Source organism: Etheostoma cragini, chromosome 24, assembly GCF_013103735.1.
Source record: "Etheostoma cragini isolate CJK2018 chromosome 24, CSU_Ecrag_1.0, whole genome shotgun sequence".
NCBI classification, from domain to species: Eukaryota; Metazoa; Chordata; class Actinopteri; order Perciformes; family Percidae; genus Etheostoma; species Etheostoma cragini.
The window spans coordinates 1,694,234-1,706,843 of NC_048430.1; the positions used below are offsets into that span (position 1 = coordinate 1,694,234).

Sequence of the window (12,610 nt, forward strand, 5' to 3'; positions counted from 1 at the left end):
CAGTTTGATGTACCAGTACATAATGTTAAATGATGATACATTGGTTGATTTCCACTCTTGATGCCTGCACTTTGCATCACACAAACACTTGCAGGCTCCCACTTAAACCCAAACATGCTAACACTAATCATCATCACAATGTTTCCAACTGCAATGAGCATCACATCCTTGGCATGTGTGTCTGCCGCTCTTTAGTTTCAAGGCCAACAAATCTGATGAGGCAATCAGACGTGAGCATTGCTGAAATCCTATCACAGTATAAGTTAGTCTCCTTATTGCTCTGCTTTCCTTCACACATGGCCTCCTACTGGAGCCTCATGATGCATGGGGGTACTTGTGAAGAACAGATAAGTGTCTGGCATCGCTACAGGTGCCTCTTTATACCTTTATACCTCTTTATACCTATCATTAGGGCATTATCACCTCTTACCATTTTGCAGTCTTTTGACAGCAGAGACAGCTAAATATGTTAAAAGTTGATGTTGCTAGCGCGGCGATAGGCCATTTGCCTAACAGATGATCGGATAAGACAGGAGTGTGTAGTGTGCTGCCCTGTTTTTCACAGGTAGCCCTGCCTCCCTGTGTGTTTGTGTCCTTACAACTGTATAAATAGCTGGTGGAACTTTGTGTTAAACCGCTTGAAATCTGTATAAGCTCTGGCATTATTACTGATTTTTGGCGAGAGAGAACGCTCAATGACTGACACATTTTGAAGGTAGAGTGGAAAGACAATGGTGATTTTTTTCAAAGTGCTAAATGTCTACACGGCAGTGTGCCGATTGATTGCCGGCTTCCGATAACTGATGATGATAGCGACAGCTCCACTCTGTTTTCGGCCTGATTTTGAACTGCTGATGGATATAAAACTTTAAAGCTTTGTAGGTATGTTTAATGTTTATGATCCTCCTTAGCGGTGAGGAAGCAACATAAAGCAACTGAAATATTGAAGCAATCTAAGCCTCCTGCACAAGGCAGATTATTGACTAGACGTGCCCCTTGGCACCAGAATTAGCCGAGTGCAAGCTGAAACACTCCCACGTCCCCATGGTGGCTGGCACTGGAGCCATTGGAGTAATTGATTCAGGTCTCCGGGGAAATAGATAGCAGAACAAAAAACAAGAGCTGAACAGGGAAGGAATCACATTGGTCAGCATACGTGTGCAGCTTGATGTCAAAAATCTGGGTTACGTATTCATCTCGATCTCTCCTTCCATCGCCCGTTCGTCTGCTCTGTAATGTCTGGCCAATGGATGAAAATGTAGGTGTACTGGGAAAAGCGATGTGACCTACCCTGCTCTAGTTAGACATGTCTGAAGAAAACCACATGGAAACATAATAGCTGTTAGATCCTGTTTGACAAGCAAGCTTGCCTTTGTAGCCTCCTTGGTTTTATTTTGCAGCCAAAACTTGTTCTGGCTCTCTGCCACTGCAATCATAGGGGAGGTTAAACACACACCTAAACGCCAGTGTATCCACCTCCTTATTTGTCACGCCATGAGCTCAGCTTCATTTAACCCTGACAGGAGACCCATTCACTCCGTGGTTTGTTTGTTTCCTGACAAAAGGTCTAATTGAGCATTTTAATAGATGAGTCCTTGAGGATAACTACTTTTATAATAATGTGCTTGTGTGATTGGTGGCAATTCTCACAAAGTGCTTTAGTTGTTTACCGGGTGATTTACTGGAAGAAAGTTTTACTATAGGTCAGGGTCATCCAAATTATTGTTAATTTCTGAAAGTTTTCAGAAAAATAAAAGTCTTGACCTGAATCCAACATATTATTAGCAAATATAAATCTCCAGTGCTTACTGGCCTATAGGTAAGGTTGTCACTAAGGCCATCCACAGATACAGTCCAAAGGCTATGTACTGTATAAAGGCTTTAGGCCACCCTACACGTTATCATAAGGCCAGTTTAATATGCAAATTCATTATATATAATATATGTAGTAGGGGGTCCCTTATCCATCTCTCTTTCAGTTAATGGGTCCTTGGCCCAAAAAACAATAAGAAGCCCCTGCTTTAGGTTTGTAAGGAAATCCAATTCCATTAATGTGCAGTAACGTCTAAATATTTCTATTTACTGTGTGTTTTATTCAGTAGTATACAGACAGAGCAAAGATGATCTTGAGTGCCAATGAAAGATTTTAGACAGATGTGTGACACCCGTGCATTAATAAAAGGTAAGGGGCTATGTTGGTAGGGACATATTGTATCAGTTACCATCCCGGAACTTAAGTCTGTGTAATAAGTCTGCCGGTTTGACAGCTTGTCACCCCCCCAAAAAACTGGTCCTACTAAATAGTTGTGCACATGGTTTACACAGTAGACGTTACCTACATCATCTGAACACAAGATGAGGACTCTCAGTTCTTTTTAATGTAATTTTATTTATGTATTAATGTAGTACTTTATGACCAGGTCTGGATTTGTGTGTGCAGCAGAAAACTAAAACATATCTGTGCATACAAAAAACTGCGTAAACTGCATTCATGCAATACAGGTACATTGTTGCAGACAATGCTCAAATCTCTCCTTGCATGCATTTACTGAAGAGATGCCTCTAACCTTTCCCACAACAACGATGGAAACAAACAAACCGAGAACAAATTTACTCAGGGTGAAAGGTGACACAAGCACAAATGCAATGTGTATCTCTCTCTCTCTTTCTCTCTTGCAGACCACTTAGAGCCGACTATTTTCTAAAGACAATCGTTCCAGCCGTCCGCTCCCACCCTCCCGCTCTCTCGCTTACTTCACCTGTTTATTTCTTTCCGCCTCTCACTCACTGTTTTCCTTTTCTCTTCCTCAATTCAAATCTCACTGCAAAACATCTCCTAAGAGCACTTTGCTAGGAGGGCTTAAAATAAAAAACATGCTATCCAGCGAGGTGATGAATAAAGCCAAATTCAGTCTATCACATTTTCTTCAAGAATGTATGAAAAGCTGCCACAGAAAGATAAAGCTTTTTTTTTTATAAATACTAACAACATTTAAAGACTATTTCACTGACATATATTAATTCCTAATGTTTGTACACTTTTTGGTAATCCAAGATTGGATACATTTGTGACCAATTAAACAACATCCAAAATTAAAGATGAGTTTTTATCTAAGGAGATTTTAACGATAAAAAAAGCTAATCTGGAAAGTGAGTGTGGTTTGATCAGATTTGATTGAAACAGCACCACAAATGTCATTAGTTTTACAATCAAGTGTTGCTTAACCTTTGTGTTGTCTTCCTATCAAAATTGGAAATCAACACTTTTGTTCATGGTTTTAATTGATTTTTCAAAATCTTTGTCTTATGTTTCTGTCCCTTTTTTAAACACTTGTGGCTTTTTTTCAATGTTCTTCCCTTATTTGACGTTTTCAACACTACGTTACACTAACTTATTAACTTTAGTTTCAAGTTTTTGGGGGATTTATGGTCAACACATAAGGAAAATATACCTAATTTTTGAGTTAGAAAAGCAGAAATTAGGAATTATTTCGACTAAAATTAAAGGAATGGATGTTGATGGATAATCACAAACTGGAATATGTCAACTTTTACTTAATACTATTTCAAAAACACTTTCATTCGTTTTCAAATGCTATAAAATTGAATAAGACACCCCAAAATTAATGAAAATAGAGATTTGTATTTGCAAAAGAGCGTTGTGTGGAATCAATCATGTTGTTTTGGGTACAACATTGATATAGGAAAAACGGGTCAACTTGGCCCGAGGACAACACAAGGGTTAAATTTGACCTGCACACCGGAGGTGAGGGACATCTTATCCCAACTAAATCCTGCTTACTTACTTACTTACTTACTGCTAACTTTGTCAGAGCCCGTCAATCACTAAAAAGCTGATTGGGAAAACGGTGACTTTAAACCAAAACAAAATGCATGGACCTGCAAGTGTAACATCAAATACATAGTAGTTTTGAATAGTTTAAGAATGTTGAAAGGTCTTCCTGTAGGAATCAAGTCTAAGAATGCTAAACAATCAATGTAGCACTAATAAAAGGTAATCGCATATACCTTTACGTTACAATGGCTTTCTAAAGGCCCAGAAAACACATTTCCTCAATTAGCTTCTTATTATGAGTGATGACATGAACAGTTACTTATCTTTGCTATTTATTTTAAAGATTTTTGCTCGCAGGTCCCCCCCCCCACACCACACACAGACACACACACACACTCACACACACACACACACACACACACACACACACAGCTTCAGAATACATGTTCGGCAGCTCCTATGTTTACTTGTGTCAGACTCCTCCAGTCAGTCAGTCTGCCGGTTCCTCTTTCTCTAATCCTCCAACAATGCTTTCCTATCTTTCTGCTTCTTGATCGCCGGCTGAGCCATGACGATAGTGGGAAAAACTCCATTGCTACCTTGGTAGCCGGTTCCTGAATGGTTGTATGTGTGCAGTGCCGTGAAGCAATTCGTTACATCGAGAGACCTGATATCACGCGATCCTTGTACGAGGCTGATGCCGGCAGCTCGCCGGCCGAAAGTTGCGAGGGTGGATCTTCCACTCACAGGCTCTAGGGCGAAGCAAGACAAACACTCTTCCACCCGGAAAAAGTCATATAACCATCCCAATGACACAGAAGCTGTTCAGTTAAGGTAAATTAAGCTAAAAAAACTGAATAGTTTTCCTTTATTTAAAGTTTTATTTCAGTCATTTCTGTATTTGTGTTTTTTGTCTGATCAATTCACACCCACACACCAGATGAGCTGAGCTTTTGTCTATTTAACCCTTAATAAATAATTCCCAAAGATGTTTTTTTCAAAATAAAACTTTGATCGTTGCATATTTAATTATCACTATTTAAGGGTATAGATGAAAACTAAAATTTAAGGGGCTTTAAAGGAAAGTGAAGAGGCGTATTTGTTGTTTTAGGTAGTTTAAAGTAAAAAGACTTGGAAGAAGACATGGATGATACACAAAAAGAGGAACTTAATACAAGAACCTACTTTTGACCTGAAACTAATTGTTTGAACAATTTCCCCAAAAAATGTTTTACTCTCTTGAAAGAAACTAGTTCTTCAATCATTTTGTTCACAGCTGCCAACTCTTCCCGGCAAATGTTTGAAACAAGAAAGACCTGTATCGAACAAGTGAAGTGATTTCACCCAGGTTCTCTCAAGAACAACACATTCACCTGTGTGTTCTACCTTTCCTCCCAAACAGCCCAAACCTGTGAATCAACATGAAATGTAATAGCCTGGCCTGTGTTCCTTGCTTTTCTCCATATTTACTGGTCCTGATTCAACAGCGAGACTCACCAACTTAAAGCCAAATAGTCAATTAAAAAGCATGTTCTTTGTTTAGTCTCTCTTCAGTTTTGCTGGGTCTGACTGTTCTGCCCTGCTTTTCAGCCCACTCCAGTTGGCAGAACTGCATGTGAATACGCTAAAAAGAAAATCAGGCTAAGCGCAACTGCCCAAGTTGGAAAAGGTCAAAAGAAAGAATGACACAGACACTTCCTCCCACAGACTTTTGAAGGTGGATGGTGGCTATTTATCTCCCAGCTTCAACACTCTTTTGCCTCAAAGCCTTTTTTAATTCTTCAGTTTTGTCATTTTACCTCTCTCGCAATACGTGTCTACCATTGCCTTTCAACTCCTGCCAGTTTAAGTCCTTTTACCTCGATCTATCTACCCTTCCCATTCAGTTTTTTTTCAGCGCACGTTCGACCTCCACACCTCCGTACGGTGCTCCTCGCAGCGTGTCTCTACTCCCTTGGCTGTTACCTCCATGCTGAGTGGGTTGGCAGGAGAGAAGAGGCAGCCAGCAGGAGGCGGGCCGGGCCTGCCAGAGTGTGTTGCCACCCTACCGAGCCACTGGCACCGGCTCGGTTATGGCTAAGTGTTGATATGCCGTTACAACAGGACAACGAGGAGCAGGGATGAGAGGGGCGGGGGCGTCCCTGTGTGGCTCCAGTCACCATTGGGTCAAAGAGTCACTCACCAGCATGGATTGGGTTGTGTTCACTAACACACAAACCACAGACTTGAACAGACTTCACAAGCTGTGATGTAAGGCCACCTGCTGCATCTCTGGCCTGCACACACACACACACACACACACACACACACACACACACACACACACACACACACAAAAACAACAGTGTGTTGCTTCGGTACCTGTGCAGATGAAGAACTTGGACTCTCCGACACTTAACTCCACTTTGTTCAAGGATATGGACACTTGTAGTGCAGCTGTATATAAGAACAAAGAAGGGATGGGGAAAGACAGAAAAAGAAAGAAGAACATTGATTAGTTGTTAGAGTCTTAAAAATACAAAATGCATAATTTTATGACACGCCTGGAGAGACATCATACAAAATGACTTCCAAAAAGTCAGCTTATTTGTCATTGTGGCTCATTTCCTTCCTTGTGTCATATTATTTTCACTATCTGAGTATACTATCTGTATGTTTAGGTAAACTTTAACTGTTTTTTTAAATTCCTGTTTAAGAGAACAGCTTTACAAGGATTTGCTTGATACCTTCTATCACGCACATGGCTGGTTGAGACAAGCTTGTCAGTCATTTTCACAATGAATGGAATCCTTTCAGCCTGAGGTAATGCTGTTTGCAGTTTTCACTCTTGACGATGGTATATGCGGTGAAGAACAGTGGGGCGGGAATTTAAGAAGCTGTGAAATAGAGATCAGTAAATAACTGCTGGTATTTTTCTGTGTTTTGTCAGGTTATTTTTCATCCTGGATAACAAATTGAGAGCCTATCACACTCAAGTACAGAAAAAAAAAGCTAAGCGGAAATGTAGCTGGAAGTTAAGCTCCACCTTAACGACATAGTAAAATGGACAAAAACCAAGCAGTCTTGCAGACTCAAGGTACAATCAAAGACTTTTTCTATGCTGCTCTATTGTAAGTGCCACTGTAAGCTCTGTAACGCCACATAATGGTGGCTCCTGAATAAGAGTGTGGCTTGATCTTGTCTGACATGAATTTATTCATATGGGAGAAAGAGGAAAAAATGCAGGAGAAGAAAAAAGCAAAAGAACAAAAGTGAATAAGACAAAAAAGGGAGTGTCTGAATGGCAGCACGACAAGCTGGAGCTGAGAATGCATTGTGATGTTTAATCATGTGATGAATATTGACTGGCAACTCAGCGGGGAGAGGGTCATTTTTAGGCCAGAGCCTGGGAGTCTCACTACAGCACACTGAGTGAAGCGAGATATTTGAAGCGCCTGTCATATCTGTGGTCCTCATTCTTTACCCTTAGAGCTGCAAGTCTAGATAGGATCAAACACACATATTCACACACATGCTGTATAATACAAATGGATGTTATTTCTATCTACAAAGCAGGAAATTTAACAGTGGAGCTCAGGGTGCCAATGTCAGGGTGTCAATATTTGAGAAAATGATGAAATGATTATCTGCGGCTTCTGGGGGGTGCAGCTAACAGCAGCTGATGATCATGGCGTACTTGAAATTAGTAGACTTCATCATTTTGTACGAGCAGGAAATGGAATTTCAATACTTCAGGCTACTGCTGCTCAATTACAGTTTAAAATGTAAAAAAAAAAAAAAAAAGTTTTGATATTTTAGGTGTTATTATAGGTGTCAGGTAGTATGCAATATGGAACTGAGAAATAGCTACTATCTACAAACACACTGTACACACTTGTACTGTGGTGGTTCACAGTAATGCAAATACTTCTCTGGGGTTGATTAATCATGTCTATTTAACCCGGTGCCCTTCCACACCGCCTGCCTCTGACTTAAGGCAAATTCCTATCAACGCTGCAAGTAGGTTAACGGTTTTCAATTATTAATTGATCGCGGTCTGTTAATGCTGTATGTGATTGATCACGTAATAAGTCCCTCACAAAAGCCAGCAGGCAAAAGAAAAATGGGCCTTTATTCTGTGCTGCCGAAGTCATTGTTGTGAATCATATAATTAAGTTCAACCTGGAAAATATAACCGTTCACTTGGAATTTTTAAGCTACACCACAGTCCCTGCAGCGACTATACATTGGCATTTTAATGAGAATTCTGACTGGATTGGAAATATGACACAGGAGAATTTGTTTATTTAAGCTGTCTCGCCTGCTGGGGACACAAAGAGACATACTAATTATATCCATTTTCAGAAATTGAATGTTTTTAGCTCCGTTCACCTGCTTATTACAGAGCTTGGGTCAATATGTTATGAGCATGGTAGCAATTATCAGCTCCAATTATTAGCTCCTCTGAGAAGCGTCGGTGTCCAGGAAAAAAAGACAACAGACAAAACCATTGATCGCCATTTGCAGTGTGTCTGAGAGGGTCGATACCATACATGATTTGCCAGCTTGTCTAACAACGTTGAGACATGAATAATTCCAGCATCAATTTTAAAAATCCCAACCAAAAGAGGCTAGACTTTGCCCAGAAAGTTGTTGATTCAAATCATGTAACTGATTGGCATCATTGTTTTGGTTTAAGGTCTAAAACTGTTCAGCATCATTTCCCGTGGCAACAGCCAGCTGTTTTCAGCCCAAATGCTCTGAACTAACCCAGCACCAAATGGCACATAGACAAAGTTGTGTGAACAAAGGTGAACACTGTGAAGGACTTAGCAGCTAAAAAGCCAGATTTTCCCCTCAGGAGTTGTTGAACACCAAAAAAAGGGCTTAAAGGTGAGTTAATATTGGACTCACATTACCCAGGTGGTGAGAATCTTGTGGAAGCCCTTTTCTGCCACGAAAAGAAAAGAAAAAGTTGAAAAGTTAGCCTTGTGATACAAAAAAGGATCCTGTAAGTCTTTATGAGAAACTTACTTAAAATAATGACTTAGTGTTTTGAAATAATGACTTGGTATCTCAAAATGATGAGAAACCTTCTCAAAATATGCCAAGTCATTATTCCGAGATATATTTCAAGAAAGCTTCTCATTATGATGAGAAATCTCATTTATTTCACCAAAAATGCGGAAATGGGCTTCCACAGTAAGGCGACTCTTAATATACTATAAGATAAGAAAGACTTTATTGTCTCTGTGGGAAATTTGCCTTGGACATCACAGTGCCTGCAGTATAAAATCACAGTAAATCAAAATCAACAAATCCAATCATCCATGAATTGCACATGACCATCTACTTCAGCAAAAGTACACATATAATTCTAAATATTACATAAATAGTAATCGACAACAAGAATGGTTGATATGTGTAACAATTCCAGATATCCCTGTATGTCCAGTTTGGCAAAAGTATACAGTGAATTTGCAACCATTTTGAGTTGCCTTATATTGCTGTCAGTCTGGAAAACTCACCAGTTTTATGTGTCTTGTAACAATGCCAAAATCATTACATTCCTTAAATTTAAGGTCAATAGAGGAAGAAGTGCTGACTACGCTGGCCTGATGACATGATTTAGCAACATCTGGACCCAGTGCAATAGTGTACAGAACTTGCCAGATTTTAAGTCAGTGTGACAACACAGAGTCATTTAGCAGCAGGCTAAATCCAATGTTGAATGGCACATTGTCCAATCAGCTGGCAAGTGCTCCTGTACTCCAAAAAAAAGCCCCATTAAAGCCATGGCTAAATACTATGCACCAAAGAGAACGTGCCTTTATTCATACATGTCATAGCGTGTAGGGGTTTATGTGTACTGTATTTCTGTGTGGGTGGGAGGCTGTGTGAGTGTGTTTTTGTCAGTGCGTAAATGTATTAGGCACATAGAGCACATATCCCCTCAGGCAAAAAAAAAATGTTCTGCTTTAATTGTCTGTGATTTTGTGGAGGAGTTGAAGGGAATTCTTCCCTTGAACCACAGAGACGGAGAGAGTGAGACAAAGACAAGAGGTGAAAGAGTGGGTAGAGCAAGAGCAAAAGAAGGAAGATAAAATACTAATTACTATGTTTTGTATTCACACAATTCTGTGTGTCTTGTGCATTTCTTCAAAGGTGTTCGCTAAGGCAGAAAAAACTATTTCCAGTAAGAAATTAGCTTAAAAAACAGTCAACATTCTTTAAAACGGCAAACTCTCAGGTGTGCAGTGGCACCAGGTACCTGAGGGAGATATTTGTTATTATTTTTGTAGTCAGGGTCATTGTTTCTATTGGTTATGATTAAATTGTACTTCCAATTAAATTATTGTTTTATTTATATAGCCCCAAATCACAAATGTGTCTCAAAGGGTTTCTTTCCTTATTTCCCAGAAAAATGTTGATGAGAGAAGACAAAAGCTCCTCTGCACATGCTAATTGCTGAGATCTGGAAAAACAACAACATCATTACAATGAGGTCAGATTGGGCAAAAAGAAAAACAAGCGCTCACATGATCAGACAGGTTGTGAAACAGATTACCTAAACCATTTCATTTGAAGGTAAATTGGCAATGGTGTTGAATGATATTTTATATATTTTATATTATGGTAGATGCTATTTCCCTTTATGTTGATTCTCCTGTTCAGTTGCCAGTTGCAGACCTTTGATCAATTAACAAATTAACAAATCAGCTGCTCAATTTGACTGGACAAGCCATTATTTACATCATTCATTTACAAGTGCCATTTTTAAAGGTTAAATGAATGCTTACGTAATTGAATTACTAATTAATGTCAGTTGGTGAATCCCAGTTCCAATAATTATACATAACAAGCATAAAAACCTTGCTAAGTAACAAAATAATTATCCCAGCTTTCACAGAGAGCATTGCATGCTGGGAAATGGAGTGCATTGTATTTTGACATTAACCAAAAAGAGATCAGAGAAATATTTAAAAGGACGTGAGGAGTAAATTATGTTTCACAGCAAAAGACAACATTTTCAAAATTCTGCTCACAGTGTTGGTGTTTGATATTACAGCATCAGGACGTTTGTTTTACATAGTGAAGAAAACTCTTGTGAATCAGTTATTGCCAAGTTTGCCTATGGTCTGTCAAAGCATTGCCCCAGTCCCCAGTCCTGATTATCTGTCTGGCTGCATAACAAGCCTGTTTTCATGCTGGAGAGGAGGAGAGTGCTGGTTTTACTCAGCCAACCATATCCAATTGTGCCGACATACGGTATCAGGCCATGTGTTCAGTCTCAGGCACAACCCACAGCTACCTAGCTTCTCCCTCTCTTGCACACTTTCTCTGTATCTCTGCTTTTCGCTCACCAACTGCTTTGAGATTTATGTCTCCTACCTTAAGCCTCTTATGCCTCAGGCTACGGTGGCCGCTCACTATATCCCAAAACTACACACACACACATACACACACACACACACACACACACACACACACACTCACGTGTGCAGCAACATGCAAATAGACGGATGTTTTGTTTGCTTGTTTTGTTGTCACAGATGTGAAATGTTTTCCTAATAAATAAGAATGAGCAACTTGTCTAGCAACTTCTCTAGCGGGTGGCTAAATGACAAAGTTTTTCTCTCTTTTCCTTTGCAGATAGAAAAAAGGATTATTACCAAGGCCAGTAATAATAGCATACACACTTTGAAGGATTTGTTGGAATATGCAAGTTTTTTTTGGGCATTTGTGGCTCATCATATCTGTAGATTTGAGAAGTCACACTCAGTAAATGAATCAAATCAGCCTCAAGGAAAAGAACATTTTAAAATGTGACTTCACGAAAGTTCATCAAAGAACTTTACCTTTCAATCAAAAGTAATAAAAAGGTATAAGGTGCCTTCAACTGTCTATTAGCTCCTACTTCTGTGATCAAAAGCTGGAAATAGAGCTAGTCATTTATTGTCATTAGATCCCAAACACACATTTAAATGTAATCTTTGAAGTAAAAACAAAATGCAATCTTAATCTACTACAGGAAATGACTAAGTGAAGACACATGTCACCTTTCTTTGTATTCACCATTTTGTTGGTTAATCACTTGATGAAATTACTTTGAGATGGTAATATTGTGGACAATTATTATATTAATAAAGACTAAATGTCCTTAGATCAGTGGTGGGCAGGTGTTGTTAATGTGAAACAAAAATTAGTGGTAGTTGGGGTTTCAGAGAACTGAAAGATACCAACATGTATGAGTACTTGGGGGAACTTTTAGGGGTTCTTCATATTGTAACTAATTAATAATCACATAAAGCCCTTTACATAAAGCCCTTGTAACCTTGTCATAAATTGCCTTGAACCATGTTACACATGCTCTTGAAGATTCTCAACCCTCACCGCTCAGACGTTGGACTCTCAATACAGTAGTTTTTGGAGATTAAGAATGGGGAATGATTGATGGATTTGTTGTAATCTATCCAATGGGAGCGCACACACAGGCAGGCAGGCAGACATGCAAATTCACAAAGCAGAGTCCAATATGTAAAAAAGTAACCACAAAAACATTCACAGACATTCTACAGTACCAGAAAGAGAGCCAAGACTCCAGTATGACCCGAGTATTGTCTCATAACCTTTGTCTTCTTTATCCTCCACCACCGAGACAGTATCTATCCTAGATGGGCCACAAACTGGAGCATCACACTGAGTACAGTAGATCCCATTTGTTCTGATGTTGTGTTCATATTTGTAGAAACTTAAGAAAAATGGTGCTTGTACATATAGGTGCAAGATAATGTCCTTTTCTTCATTCCCTTTTTCAAAATAGAATGATGCTCC

The 12,610-nt window shown here is 39.3% G+C and overlaps 1 protein-coding gene across 3 annotated transcripts in view; it reads right to left on the reverse strand.

Annotated features, from left to right (window-relative positions):
- LOC117939252 (neural cell adhesion molecule 2-like) overlaps positions 1–12,610 on the reverse strand; it is a 291,147-nt gene that overhangs the window by 79,286 nt on the left and 199,251 nt on the right. For all 3 annotated transcript variants that reach the window (XM_034864437.1, XM_034864436.1, XM_034864438.1), the window contains exon 3: positions 6,158–6,232. In XM_034864437.1, the coding sequence (XP_034720328.1) occupies positions 6,158–6,232 (75 nt within the window). The remainder of the gene's footprint in view (positions 1–6,157; positions 6,233–12,610) is intronic.